This window comes from Misgurnus anguillicaudatus, chromosome 21 (assembly GCF_027580225.2).
Source record: "Misgurnus anguillicaudatus chromosome 21, ASM2758022v2, whole genome shotgun sequence".
Lineage (NCBI taxonomy): Eukaryota > Metazoa > Chordata > Actinopteri > Cypriniformes > Cobitidae > Misgurnus > Misgurnus anguillicaudatus.
This window is the reverse complement of record NC_073357.2, coordinates 21,238,810-21,255,048: the sequence shown is the minus strand read 5'-3', so window position 1 is coordinate 21,255,048 and position 16,239 is coordinate 21,238,810. Positions and strand designations below refer to the sequence as shown.

Below are 16,239 nucleotides of genomic sequence, written 5' to 3'. Positions count from 1 at the left end.
TTCTGAAACTTATGGCATTTTTTATTGTGCCATTTTATGTTTTCTATTTTATGACCATTGTCACTTGTGGTTTGGGTTAGAATCACTTTCTGCGACTTCCAAACCCCAACTCTAACCCCAACTCCAGGAGAGAATAGTTTTAAAGCGGACAAAAAACATGTAAAAACCAATGCATAAAATTACATCATAACGTAAACCCCAAATGTAACCCTAACCCCAAGCGACAATGATTTAAATATATATACTTATATTTAAATATATATGAACTAAGCCAAGTTAATATAAAAAATATGTAATAAATATTACAATTGAGACAATTAATAGAATGTGCTTTGGCGGGCACCCCACACACTCGTGCACCACATTGGAGACCCCTGTTCTAGACACAGACGAAACAATCAATTCATGTGATGAATATTTCATGAGACTATGGTTTCCTCATCGAATAAATTGTTTTATTTATTTATTTATTTATTCATTAAAACTTATGTAGAATAAAGAATTGTTAAAGGTTATCTGAAGCTAACATAGAAACAATAGTGATATAAGAACCTCAATACTTCAAACAAATACAATTCTCTCTAATATCTACAGTATGTTTTCTTCACACAGACATTTTAGTCTAATTTAACAGTTTAGTCATTCATACTAGCCAGAAATTATGAAACAAAATACACTTGGAAATAAAATGGAAATGAAATACTGTATAATAATTTATGTTTTTGCAAAACAATCATTCAACATGCCTACTGTAAGTATGTAAAACACAACTGGAGTTGAAAACATTAACATTTATTTATTGATTAAGGTGTTATACATTTTATGATAAACATTGTTTTATTATAATATTGGCAAAGACACTATGATTCAAATTACATTTCTATACATAAATACAAAATCTGAGGTAGGGCCTCAAGGATAAATGACATTGAAAATAAAATATGCATTTCCATATATGTTTATTTTCTCTTTTTATATATTTTGTTGTATTTTTTAATTGGCACAAGATTTAAAATCTAGATATTTTTCATTATTCAATTATACTCTATTATTCAAACCATAAGATGCCATGATATTTTGGAGGTACATATCTGTATCCATAGGCAGATTTACCTCATGTAAAACACACAGATATATGACATTACCCAAGTAATAAGAAATTTTACCTATGCTCCGATAGGTCCACAGTAAAGTGCCAAATGACACAACATACATTGCAATATAGGCTAACCACATAATGACTGATTGGAAGCTACTCTGTATCATTATTCTAAAATACATACATTAGTTTATTACCAGAGGACATCTATAAGGCCAAAGGTTACCTGAAGATGTCATATAACATATTGGCACACATAAAAAATGATCACTAAATGAATAATGAGTGGCAGTATCTCAGTCTTCTACATACACAGAATAATATTTTTCATTTCCTTATTGAATTAATATAATATATATTAATATATTTATAAATAGGCTATTTGTATATGTAAATGTTTCTTTTTCGTTTTAATATGTTATTTTTAAAGATTTTTTGAACCCTTCGAAAAGTTCTCCTTCTTTGGTTACCTACTGCCCAGTGTCGCCTGTAGGTAGAGAAAGGTGGTAAACTCAGGTGCAGCTGCTAAGTGTGGGACAGACTCGGGTAAAGAAGTAAAAAGGAAGTAAATTTACATGGACAAATAATCCACAGCAACACAAACAGCACATGCAAGACTGTTACCATTTTTTCCAGAGTGTTTAAATGAAGGGGATAATATCTCTCGAATCGACACATAGCAATGCATAAGCCAAGGGAAACACTAGCCAGAACTTGCAACAATGATCACAGCAGCCAGACACTGTCTATAACTCACAACATTAGGTTGTGCTTTGTATACTTTTGTGCTACATAACCTCTATCACACTGGGAGATTTTATTAAAAGTAGTAATGCCTATTATGGCTTGCATAATAAGCCTGATTTTCTTTTAAAGCTTGGTTTATGAACACCTATTTTAAATACTTTAAAACTGCCATCCGCAGGAACCAATTTCACAAAGATTGGGATAACAGATTGCTTGTGTTTTCCCAAACTTTTTCACTATTTGATCATATGGTTGGATACAGTAGGCATAAATCTAAGCAGTTAGCACTGCACATTAATTCACACATTCACACACATATAGTACACAGAAAGATTAAGACTAAACAATTAACAGACGCATCTCTTTTGTGGCACTAATATATTAAAGACAATTTTTTTCTGTGCTAGTGTTTATAAATTCTCTATTTTAATGTGATTCGTGTAGTATATTGTAACTGCAAATTACATGGCTTTTAAAACACATCATTCAGTAAGCCCTGGCAAAGTACTTATTCTCAGTATCAATACTACTGAATTACTGGCATTGCCTGGGCAGTGTTGATCTTGAGCTTTGCTTGTAGTGACAGATCATATCATATACGTTTTACTAATCATTTACATACAAACTATTTGCCTTTCTTTCAGGGCTTAAGTGTTATTTTGTTTGAAAGCAACCACTTGTTATGTATGAGGCTTAAGCTAGTCGCTTTTAAATGCTTTGTACTTATATTTCGTTAGCTTTGACTGACCAGCGCAACAAAAATTCTGTTTAGAATCACATTTGTCTTGCAAGCTATCTAGATATGGGATGTCAACATACAGCATGGTACAATATTCAAGGCATGATTTGCACTACATTTCATCACAAATATATATATATATATTGCTTCTAGAGACTCTAATCCAACATCTAATAAGGTGGATGAAACTGAGTAATTCCTGAGACCCTGTTTCATGAAGACAAACAGCAATGGAAATGTTAAAGGAGCATGGTCCCCAAACATCTATCACACATTGAACAAAGTTTGCTTTTCTAATCTATGCGTCCTCTGCAAGCAATTGTTAAAGTATTCTAAAGGGACAACTACATTAGCACATGTTTTAGTCATTTTCTAAAAATACACCAAATTACATGAAACCGACATTTCTTTAACCTTACTTGTTGGCCAGGCATATCATACTTTCGCATGTCTTTTTCCTTTTTTGTACTCCACATAAGTTTGTGTACTGCATAAGGAGGAAAGAATGATTCACAGAGTCTTTACAAAGAGATTACAACACACTTGAAAGCATACTCTAAATATTAGTGTAGTCTGCTAGTTGGCTGTTGAGTACCACTCTGAACAACACAGAAGAGTATTGTTACAGTTTTGCATGGCTTATTTTTCATGACTTTACTGAAAAATGACATGAAACTATAGTATACTACTGGAACATACACTATGAGTTTGGCTTTTATAACATTGTAGAGATAGTTCTGCAAGATTAGCAAATTGTTAGAAAGAGTAGAATAGCTTATAATTCGCAAAGACTGAAATGTGCTCACTTCCATCTAAAATGAAGCACGCTTGGTTTCATTAGCACTGTACTATGCAATATTTTATAAACAGAGGAAGTCTGAGGCACAAGGTACTGTATAAGTAGACACAGACAGAAAGCCAGAGTATGATACCAGTAAAGTTAGAGTTCATTGAGGACTACACAGCAGTTTATCTCATTTATGCTGCAACATTTAGAGATGACAAGCAAATTTGAGAATAAATATGAAGTTTAGTCTCCCATTCAATTGTTTTTATACTGTATATCAGCAGTCATTAATGACCACTGTGTGATGAGTATTCATTTAAATACTGCAACAGCATCATCACATATTGCCTCTGAGAAAAAAGGTACAGCTGGGATTGGTGTACAGTATCAGAAAGTGCAAAATACCTCTCCTGTCACACTGAATACAAATTCTTCATGAAAACACACAACACCACAATCATGGGGAGCTGTCTGTGCTTTCCAGCTGACGAAATCCTCCAAAGTGCCAGAAGAGGGGGAATATGGCTGAAAGAAAACATTACTGTAAAGAGGGGTGTTGAATGAGGAAACACGTATGCGCAAATCTCACCCTCGGAGGCTGTGGAAGATGTTGCACTCGCAGGAAAGACTACTGATATTGGGCTGATAGTTGGAAATCTTTGGGGGGGAGTTTAAGGCCAAGGGAGTTTGTACCCAATGGGTCAATCATGTTCTTATAGCGCTCCCCGCGATGTTTCATCAAGAATGGGCCCCAGTCAGGTTGAGGAGAGCATACTAACTTCAAGCGCTGCATAGACAGAATATTTTTGTTCTCAAAACAGTTGTTTTTTGTGTGAAGTCTAAAGTAGCTTACATATTAAAAATATTATACTTTTTCTATATTGACTGAGTAAATATTAATGCAGAGTTCTTTTAAAAAACTTAAGGAGAAAAAAGGCCACTTTACCTCAATGAATGTTCCAGGTGCAAGGTACATCTTGATAACAAACATAATAGGAATCCAAATGACAGAGCAGATGACCATAAGCCAGCCGAGTACCATGGACCAAGTCGGATAAGTGTAATTCTCATATGTCATCACCTTCCACTGGTACAGACTAATTGCCAAAATAAACTAAGAGAAAAGAAAAGTTAAAAAAATTGAGATGCTGTAATACCACAGATCTTTAAAGCTTTCTGGTTAAACTTGGTATGTCTGTTCGTATAGGAACATACTGTAAGAATGGTGGGTGTAACAAAGGCCCAGCAGATTCTCCAAAACCTGTTTGGCTGGAAGCCAATCATCATCTCAATGTCCTCACAAAACCGTTTTAGACCTGAAACAAACAGAATTTGATCAGCATACATTAAACTGTAAAGAAATAAAAACAACAGCAGAATGATTATAAAATGACTGTTTCTTGTTTTTAATTTTCTTGCTTGCTTTAAAAAAACTTAACTTTGTGACAGGATTTCAGGATTTGAACAAAAAAATTATATTGTTGTTTCAGGTACTCTCTTTCTTTGTATGTTTAACATGGTTAATGACTAAAATGTATTAACCATTTTTGTTTTGTTTTATGTGTCATTTTCTTTCTAAAATAATTATCAAAGTCAGAGCCTTGAAAGTAAACTTACTGTAACAATAAACTTACCATAAATGTACGAGACTCCAATCAGTTCAAATATTGCAATGATGACCAGAGAATAAGAGGCTGCATAAGTGTCCACCAGCTGAAGCATGTACATCCCACTCTATAAGTGAAATACACACAAATATGCACATTAAAAATAAAAAAACCTAATCTAACAAAGCAATAAGCCCCAAGAAGCAGTGGGTTACCAGTGCTTTTTTTAACAGCTAAGGGGCGTTGTTAGGCACGACGCGAAGCGTTATAAAATGCACTGTAACCCCACTGCTTCGCGGGGGTTATTGCGTTTATAAATCGGTTACTTCATATGCATACTCTTCCGTCAAACAAAGTAGTTCCTCAGAATCAAGTGTGACTGAAACAGAGCGTAGTTCCCAACCAACACAGACGCAGCAAAGATACAATGAAAATATGATTTAAGGCTGTGGTGTCTATTTTTATAAATCAACATTCATCTAATTTATACATTAACATTTATATCGTGCAACTGTTGAAGTGATGATCAAATATGCTTGGAAGCATGCTTAACTCGATCTTTCCCCATCAGTGTTTTTTTTTTAAGTTGCCACCCAGTTTTAGTTTAATTAGGGTGTGCTAAGGTGAGATATGGTGTTGCATTTGGGAAAAAAATGCATTTCTTACCTCAGTGATCATGGGAAAGCCCAGCACAAAAAAGGCCAAACAGCAAACCAAAGTGAACACAGGCTTGTGTTTGCGTAGGTACTTGGGAAACTCATCAGAAACAGAAGTCACAATAGTTTCTATAGTGGCAAACTGATGAGGAAGAAAAGTATGACCAAAAAGAGTTTTAGTTATTGTTTAATAAGTTAAATCGTTAAAACATAAAAACCAAAGGCTGCACAATTATTCTTGTAAAAGAAATGTACAATCAAACTTGAATTAGTGCCATTACCATAGTGTCCAGACCGAGTGTAAGAAGCATGAGGAAGAAGATAATGGCCCAGAATGGTGATAAGGGCAGCCTGGTCAGAGCCTCTGGGTACACCACAAATGCTATACCTGGACCTACAAAAAGTATTTTCATAGAATATTTACAGAGTTTAATACATTTTCACCAAAACACCAACAACCCAACACTTAATCATTTGCTGGTTATTCACAGCCACACACGCACACTGAATGTACCTTCATCTGCCACCTTCTCAATTGGAACTTTAAGCTCATGAGCCATGAAGCCAATAACTGAAAAAATGACAAAACCAGCAAATATACTGGTGGCACTGTTAGTACATGTCACTATGAGAGTATCTCTGCAAAGCAAAAGAGACAAGAAAGAGAGCAGAAGATATAATCTTAGATTATAAATAACAATAATATAAAGTAAGGTTTTCAATCGTTTTAAATTTCAATCAAACTAATTGCATATTAATATTTGTTAAGAAAAGGTCCAAGTACTAGGCTTTTAGAGAACATTACATTATTGTAGCAAAACAAAAAATAACAACACTCAATGGATATTACTAACCACATTTCAGAAATCTTTTTTTAATAAATATTATTTTGCTGGGATACGTTTAACATAAGATATCTTATGTAACATTGTACAAAATTGAATGGATCAAAACCCAAATGTTATTGCTATTTGTACATATTTTACGAGGTGGCTCATACACTGTAAAAAATACTTTGCTGCCTTAAAAATTTTTGTTGAATCAACTCGGATTTACAAGTCATTTTAACTTACTATTATTTATCTTGACTAGAGATGAGCTGTTATAACTACAGGTGAGTTGTTATAACATATACATTTAAGTTGACTTTTCTCAACTATATTTTATAAGTTGTGGCAACTAATTTCTGTTGACATGACTTGTAAATCTGATTTGATTTAACAATGTTTTTTACAGTGTACGTATTAAGTCATACAACCACATTCATAAGTTTTTATATGATTTGCTTTTGCCCCTGTGACATTGGGGTTAGGGGTGGAGCTTCATTATAGTTTTTTTATGATAATCATACTTAATCATAATCATAACCAACTAGCAAAATACATACAAATTCCCATAAGATTAGGTTGGACAAAGAAACTTAGAGCACGTCCACATGGCTGTTTTACGTAAATAATCTGTAGCGCATGAGTGTTTCGTACAGGCAGATCCAGCATTTTGGGAGCCTGAAATCGCTTCATTGAGATTACATTTTGACCCTGCAAATTTCTTATCTAAGTCTTATTTGGCAGCTTGAAAAGCAGAATAAAAAGAGTTAATATTTTTTTTAATTTAATTGAATAGTTCTAACACCAAAAACACATGTAAAGCTTAAAAATTCAAACTATTAAATTATTATATAGGCTATGTATTTAATATAAAATATTTGTAATGTCCATGTGAATAATACTGTATTATACTACACTGTAAAAAATGTCTGTAGAAATTACAGTATTAATGGGTATTACTGGCAACTAGCTGCCAGTAACTTACTGTAGATTTTACATTCATGTTATTTACTGGCAACATTTTGTTCAAAGTTAAATGAACATGAAACATTTTTTGACTTTATCTTCTACAGTAAGTTACTGGCAACCAGCTGCAAAATTACAGCAAATTTTTTAGAGTGTAATATGTAGAGTTTTTATTATAGTAAACTGTAGTAAAATTATAGACATAAGTGCTTTTGAACATATACAAAGTATACTACACCATTTACTGCAGTTTAGCAACGGTGCGGGGTTTGCATACAACAATGCAGATATAATTAGAAGATTATTGAGAAATCATAATAATACGACGGTCTGTTAAATAGTTCCCTTCTTTTATTCATTGTATTTATATATTTTATGTGGTACAATAAAACCCTAACTAATATACTCTAAAATAAAACAATACTATCACTTCAGGGGGCTGGAATTAAAACATCTTTGGTCAGTTTCCTGGAAAGGACTTATCCTAGTCCCAGACACGTTGAGCTGCCTTAATTTAAAAACATCTCGCACTGACATATCTTAACATACAGTATATCAGTGCCATTGTTTTGTCTCAAGATGCACACAAGTATTTTTTTATTTTTTTGCAAGGTATGTTTGTAAAAAAATTCTTAAATGTCCTAATATAGCTAAGGCCAAGTCCGGGATTACTTTAAACACTGTCTGGGAAACTGCCCCCTTGTCACTTCTTGAACCAAACTGAAAGTGACAGCCATGGTTACCTGTAACAGTTGTTATGGAACTTATTGTAGGATGAAAGGGTTATGAGACCACCCCAAGCTGCAGACAGAGAGAAGAAAATTTGTGTGGCAGCATCCTTCCACACCTAGATTAAAAGACAGACAGAAACAGAAAAAATACTGTAGGATCAAATATGGAGCAGAAAACATATATTCACACATTCTCGCTAGACCAACAAATATAACTGTCACAATACATATCAGTCCTTAAGTCACCTTGGCATCATTGAGTTTTTCCCATTTGGGTGTTATGAAGTAAAGAATACCAGAACCAGCTCCTGGCAGAGTGACCCCTCTGATCAACAGGATAACCAGCACGACATAAGGAAAAGTGGCAGTAAAATACACCACCTGCAAACATTTGTACATGAAAAAAAATGTATTGACAGTGACCGGAAGAGACAGACATTTATTTTATTTAATATTTTATGAGAATTATTACTTAAAGTATGACATAACTAATCTTTATTAACATTTGATGAAGAAAGATTTATTGATATTATATTTGCCAAATTAGACAAATTATTGTTTAAATGTAATACTTTTATTTGCTAGTTAGGCATATAGGCCATTTCAAAAACATTTATTTAAGATGTAACTATTTTATATTACAGACATTTAAAGAAAGAACTCAACAAGATTGGTTGATTGCATGAATAAATAACTGGGGCTGATTTACCAGAAAGGAAATTCAACTCTGTATTGCACTAGGAGGTGCCACAAAATAACACTACCTCATAAAAGAGAGATGGAAAGTAAATGTAGTACATGTCTTTTTACCTTCCCTGAAGACTTGATCCCTTTAGCCAAAGAGGCATAGACAATAATCCATGCCAGAAAAAGGCAGGCTGCCAAGGGCCAACGGATGTCCCCTGGGTATTCAATACCCTTGGAAATATGCAACACATTATACCTGTCAAAAAGCAGAGTGATGTATTCTATACAATGACATGTAAAACATCTGTCACAGACAGACGGACAGACAAACAAACAGGAAGGCATACGGACGGACAGGCAGACAGACAGAGTAAAGGTACAAAATCTGTCACTGGAATGGTAACCTTAGAAAAGTTCCTAATACAGTACTGTACCATTAGGGCCACTGTAAAAAAATCTGTAGAAATAGTATTGCTGGCAGCTGGTTGCCAGTAATTTACTGTAGATTTTACATTTATGTTTTTTACTGGTAACAGTTTGTTCAAAGTTAAATGAACATAAAACATTTTCAGTCTTTATCTTCTACAGTAAGTTACTGGCAACCAGCTTTATAATTACAGCTAATTTAACAGTAACATACACCTTTGAGGTACTAATATGGACTCTTTAGGTACAAAAAGGTACTGCACCAGACAGACAGACAGACAGACAGACAGACAGGCAGGCAGACATATAGACAGACAGACAGACAGACAGACAGACAGAGAGACAAACAGACAGACATACAGACAGACAGACACAGAGACAGACAGACAGACAGATAGATAGATAGATAGATAGCACACTCACTTGAAATACTCCTCACTAGGGCTGACATAGGTTTTATTTTCTGTGACATTTAATAGTCTACTTAAGTTCCCAAAAGCATTTGCGGATAAACAGAATGTAGTGTTCTTGATTGATGTGATATTTTTGTCCCTTAGTATACACGAGTCTGTCGAGAAAAAACAGTAAAAGAACTTGAAATTAAATTCAAACGTTCAAAAACAAATAAACTCAAGACAAACACACACAGATTCAATACAGGTAAACTTTTTAACAGTAATATCAGTGTATATATGCGTCTCAGTTTACACGAATTCACCCTGGCTTCGATTTATGGATTTGGTGGCACTACCTTAAAAGGCCAGAAGGTGGCAGTGGATCTCACTGCGGCACTGCACCAACTCTACAGTAAATTTGTCAAGCAAGCAGATTTTCTGCTGAATTCACCAAAAGGAAGCAAATAAAAATCTTGAGATAATTGTTGTAGTACGGGCTAAAAGTTAAAATATATATAAAGTATATAAAAGTATGTAAATAAAACAGTATACTTAAACTCTGCAGCTTTTTAAAATTGCGTCCACAACATTTTATTAGCTATTTAAATATCAAATATTAATTTCCATTTGTATTCACTGCCTAAATGACTTATACGGCAATTTAACCGCCGCTCAAAAGTAAATAAAAAATATAATTATTTCTTTTAGACCTAAGACATTCAAAATTTGAATAGCAGGCAGGGGCACACATTGAGGGGCAGGCTACTTAACTCCTGAAATACAGGTTGCGCATTGCGCATTTTAGTTAGAGAAAAAAATGGGATGATATGGGGTGGAGGGTGGACAGAGCGAGAGAGAGAGAGAGAAAGAGAAAGAGAAAAGAGAGAGAGAGAGAGAGAGAGAGAGAGAGAGAGAGAGAGAGAGAGAGAGAGTCTAATCCTTACCCAAAAGTAGCATGTCTTTGTCTTTGCACCCCATGGTGTTCCATTCATTTTTACAGCTGGCCCATGGAAGTGTATCCTTCAACGAAGCGAACAGGTAGTACAATGTCCAGCACATAATAATATTATAATATATGGCTATCAAGACAGATATTATCAACATGGCAATCCCGCAACCTATAATAACAAAATGAAACGAGATAATAGAAATTACACTTAAAGCAAGCAAAAACCATTTCACTGGAAACTTTAGCCCAAGCACTGCTTATTACAGTTTCAGGCTTGCACAACTAAAACAAGAATTTCAGATTACCTTGTAGAGCCGGAATTGCTTTCCATACTGACACGGGGCCTTGGCTGGCGAACTGACCCAGCGACACCTCCAGCAAAAATATAGGTATACCAGCGAGACCTAACATTATTAGGTAAGGTATCAGAAAGGCACCTACAAAAGAGGAATCGGCTACAATTGAAAAACGCATAACACATAGCACATCCACAAACAGTGGAACATTTAAAGCGAAATATTTAGTGCAATATACTAGCCAAGTATAATTGTTGATAAAAATCTATATTAAATACTTTTAATGTGAATGACCAACAATAATAGTAGCCTATTGCCAATTCAAATACAATAGCTTAATAATCCGCACAATTTTAAAACGAATATAGGCTACTAAAAATATCAAATTTCCTGCGACCCAATATTTCTTAAAACAGTGTCTGATCAACAATATAAGCATTTTATTTCTTACTGTCTTTTAATTTAGATAAGGCACTGTTTTTTCTTACCTCCACCATTCTGGAAAGCAAGATATGGGAATCTCCACACATTCCCCAGTCCCACGGCATATCCCACCATGGACAGAATAAAATCCAGTTTGTTGGACCAGTTTCCCCGGGCTTTATTTTCATCTCCTCCTGCATCATCGTCATCCTGGAGGAAAAAAAACGTAAAACTTAGTATTATAGAGGCTATCTAAATAAATATAAAAATATATAAATATAGGGTTTATCTGAGGAAACCAAGTAAAAAACCCGGGCGCACCCACACAACTTTTTTTTATCTTGTCCCTTGAAATAGAGAGGTCTTCCTTGATTCGGATAAAATAATAGAAAGTGTACCATAAGCAGATTCTTATACACATTACCTTGCAACATCAGCTATCAGAAACCAATCTGTAAAAATGAGTAAGCATGCATGCATGCAGAGTAAGTCGTTAAATCATAAAGATTTTAGTTTTGTTCATAGATCTTATTTGGGGATTGTGTTTCACTGGTAATGCAACATACTGATACACACCGCATTTGATATATTAAGATCCTGCTATGGACTACTTGCCACGTGCTCTTTCATGACTTAATTGTGAAAAGTCTTGTAATTACTGTGTGTCAGAAACATTCACTATCAATAAAAGGACAAATTAATTAAACGCTGGATTTCGTTTCGCTCTGCACTTTTGTGTGACAGAACAATGTCTCTCTGTCCAAAGCACATCAAGACATAGGCTACACTAATATGACTCTGTGATACAATATACACTTAAATTACACTATAAAATTAGTCGCAATTTTAATCAAATATGACATTAGTTGTCTTTACTTATGTATCGTGTTTAAAATCCAAACATATTGAATTTATATTATCTTACACAGAGAGTCGTCAAAAAAAAAAAATTCCTAACAAAAATCACAATTATGTCGTTGTTTTACGAATTTCTGAATATTTTACAGACAATATAAAAAGTTGGGTTAAGCAAAGGTTTTATTAATACTATTTTTAATAAAAGACTGATGCTGCATCTTAATAAAATAGCCTATACAAATATATTACCACTAACAAATAGCCAACCAAAAACATCTAAAGACTCCAGAAGACTAGCCTACATGATACACAGCATTTACTTTTGTGCAATACTCTCCCCGTTTGAAAGCTTTAAACCCATGGTGATTGGCATACTATACTGGAATTGAAATGTTAATTTGTAACCACTTACCCCGGTCAACGTGCCAGGCAGAACAGACGTGTTGCCATCTGTACCCAGTATGATGGTGGTCTGGCTCATGGAGGTCCAGTCTCCGATGGTGTTATTATGATCTGCCGAGATCCTAACAGCACCTTGGTCATTAGACATCACGGCCGAAGTGGCTTTACCGTGAGCAGTCGAAACATCCATTTTACCTACGGAATCTTTGCGCACATCAGAGTTAACTGGAGCAAGCGTGGGTCCTTGGGTGGCGTTTTTAAACGTCCCGTAGGCTTTATTAGAGTCCATTTCACAAGGTTTGTTTTCCGAAGGACAAAAAGTTTTCCGTTCGTTTGCAGACTGCTTTTGGGGCATCGGATTTCCATTCTCCGGTTTGTTGTTAGTCACTCCAACCGCTCCACCAGACGGCTGGGGCAGACTGCTGTTTGGTGGCTGTCTTAACATTTCTCCGTGCTCAGAAAAATCCTACAACGAAAAATGTAATTTTTTTAAAACATCAACAGCATAGCCTAATTACCTTGTAAATAATTATCAACTAACCTACTATACATTTTCAACGTAACCCTGCATTGTGCGAAAAACATGCACATGACAGCACAGTAAATAAATACAATCATATTTAAACTATAATATCAGAAATAGAGGTATCGTTTTTGGACATGCCTGCGCCAATTGTTTTGAAATTTCAGCTCACGGACGACCATTGTTTGGTTCTTGCTTTTACCATTAGAGAAAGATTCTTTAATTTTACGCCTCATTTCCTTCCTGTCATTCAAGCCCTGCACATCCCCTGCTTTTATGGGCAATAGACAAGCTGCCAGGCTCGACCGAAGCTTTTCTCCCCTGCGGCAGCCAACATGACCGGGGGGTAAGTGTGCAGTGCAAACGCGGGGGAAACCATGGATGGAACATTACACCAACCATTACATTGCACTATAGGAAAACGGAAAACTTGTACACAAGATTTTTAAAAGTTACTTTTCCTCCGTTAAATTTCTATTAGAGGTTCCACTGCATAAATACGACTCCAATGCATTATACACTAGTCAACATTTGAAGTGGATCAAACCCTTTTCTAAAAGTTTTCTTAAAACCAATATCCAATACCCAGTCTTGTTTTAGGACAAATTTGATGAATGTTTTTGATCCACTTCAAATGTTGACTACTATATATATATATATATATATATATATATATATATATATATATATATATATATATATATATAAGAAAAAGGTACCGTTTAATACCTACTAAATACAAGATATAGGTATACTAAATATAATACAATGTTGTACCTTTAAAGGTACCGTTAACTGTTCTGTACCTCAAACATTTAACTGGTACCCACAAGTATCCTTAAGGTACACAATAGGTTCTTAACATGAACCGTTAAGGGTACCACCCCAGCGACAAAAATGTGGAGTATTATATATATATGCACAAATAAACTACATACATGCACCACCAAGGAAAAAGTTCCAGCACCATGAATAGATACCTCTCATTTAATAAGCGCACTTCAAAGTTAACTTCTCCCATCCGTAAGTATTAAAAAAAAGTTAGGCTAATTGTCAGAGCAGAAAAATATAAAGCATAATAAAATGTATGTGTTGTACTCACCATTTGTGCAGAGTCAGCAAATGTGCGTTGGAAACAGCTGGAATAACGGCAGGCAGAATTTGGTTGTGCAAAGCTTTCTATATCTCCGTGGGAAAGATCGGGTTTGCGTCAGTGCATGGCACGGTACCCTTCGCATGTCATTTTCCTTAAAATAGGAGCTTGATAAATCATTGGCCTTGAATTCTGATTTTAAAGGGGCAACAAGCGAAGACGTGAGCTCGTGACACACACAAGCAGCGCGAGACTACGTTTTGGGACGGACTAGGATCGTGACTGATTAATAAACGTGTCCCCCAGGGCTATGTAAAGATGTTCATCTGACGTACGTTGGAGAAGATTCTGCAAACGCATGTTGATTTTGCGTAGCTGACTAAGTCATAAAGCACATATCTACATATAGCTAATCATCATTTAAGATGTAAATGCAGTAATAATAATAAAAAATAATAATATAAACTTTTTGTCATTGTACACGAAACTGAGAGCAACCCTAAGGTGCGGTACAAACAATAGCCTAATAATGTGATTTTTTTATATCTTCAACGGATTTGCAACCCAGCCATAAAAGCTGCTCTGTTTAAATTAGACAATGGCCCTGGAAATTATTTTAATTGCTTTTCACAGTGTATAACCATTACAAAATAATGAAAACTTTGGCGATGAAAATGAATGAATTTAATTTTATTTCACAATTATGACCATTACATTTTATGAAAAACTTCCTTAAATAACTTTTTGAAATGACTGCAAAATGTAAAAAAAACCCTGTCGTTTTACGTCAAAGGAACGCCCACGTATCTTCATGCGCAATTGCGCATACGAAATCCAGGTACCTTCTGCGTCACTGGCCCAAGTGAAAAAAGTGGGCGATGTTTTCGGAGGTGTGGAGGTACTCATTTGTTTAACTTTCAGGCAAGACAAAAAATATTTTCTATTTTTAGCTTCACGAAAACCACACCGCATCGAGTTTCTAAAATAATTTCCGCATTTTAACATTTAGCCTAATTCATAACTTGAATTAGTCTACAATGCCTTACAAACTTTAAAATTTGAATGTAAATTTTCTATTATTCTGTTAAGCATTATATGATATATGAAATGCTATCAGTGTAGGCTATTGCACAAAGGTCCAACCAGTTAATTTATAAATAAAATAATATTGTCTGCATGCTATTATTAAACTTTAGTCTGTTCCCTTCCTCGTCGTGATATCTCCCTACATACACACTGTTGCATAGACATTCAGCATCATCATAAATCTGAGGCTGAAGGTGATAAGGCTCTGTACTGCTGGATTAGATCTTCGCTAGGTTTAATTACTTTGTCAAAAGGAAATAATTGTAATTGATTTCTGCTTCTCTCTCTCTGTGTCACCATAATACGTATACGTAAGCAGTATAAGGGAAAAAAAGTGCGCCTTAAACAGAAAGGTAGAAATAAGTGGACTTTTTAGTGGTTTAGCCGTACAGTTTGTGCCATTTCAAAACAGTATTTTCTTACGAAATTGAAGGCAAGTTATAAAATAAAAAACAATTACTTTGATCAGCATCTATGATTAACGTGTAAAATAAATTTAGTTCTCTCCACTTTCTGTCACCCGATAATTGATGACATAGCCTATAAAAAGATTATAAGAGAAAGTGGTCATTCGTATTAATAACCTATTATGTTTTTTTAAACAACACAAAAACATGCCACATATGGGATATAAATATTAAAAGGTCATATAACGGAATGAAACCTACTTTCAAACAGAACCTTTGTACAATTAAACAGGCCAAAATGACTTTGTCCCATACAGCTACTCTTAAAATCTGTATACGGTTGAAAAAATCCTTTGATAAAGAAAACCCACAGTTACAAAACACACCAGTAAGTGCTTGCTGAACAACTTACAAAACTTACAAAAACAATTTTTATTTTATTTTTTTTGCGAGGACAGATATTTATGCAACGGTATATAAACACAGCAATATATCAATAACAAATAATTTCTAAAGTATTTCAAATTAAGCATAT

The 16,239-nt window shown here is 34.6% G+C and overlaps 1 protein-coding gene across 2 annotated transcripts; it reads right to left on the bottom strand.

The window, feature by feature from the left end:
* Nucleotides 1-776: 776 nt before the first annotated feature.
* slc6a5 (solute carrier family 6 member 5) lies at nucleotides 777-16,151 on the bottom strand. 2 transcript variants are annotated; one of them, XM_055195833.2, is made up of 16 exons: nucleotides 14,221-16,151; nucleotides 12,606-13,061; nucleotides 11,401-11,545; nucleotides 10,922-11,053; nucleotides 10,612-10,785; nucleotides 9,696-9,840; nucleotides 8,970-9,102; nucleotides 8,406-8,540; nucleotides 8,172-8,275; nucleotides 6,150-6,274; nucleotides 5,917-6,029; nucleotides 5,646-5,777; nucleotides 5,007-5,106; nucleotides 4,588-4,688; nucleotides 4,319-4,486; nucleotides 777-4,159 (listed from the first exon to the last, which is right to left on the bottom strand). In XM_055195833.2, exons 1-16 carry the CDS (start codon nucleotides 14,221-14,223, stop codon nucleotides 4,001-4,003), a joined length of 2,325 nt encoding a protein of 774 aa, XP_055051808.1. In that variant the 5' UTR covers nucleotides 14,224-16,151; the 3' UTR covers nucleotides 777-4,000. The 2 variants fall into 2 exon arrangements, with proteins under 2 accessions (XP_055051808.1, XP_055051819.1); XM_055195844.2 differs by lacking the exon at nucleotides 14,221-16,151 and adding an exon at nucleotides 13,137-13,600.
* Between the last annotated feature and the right edge of the window lie 88 nt (nucleotides 16,152-16,239).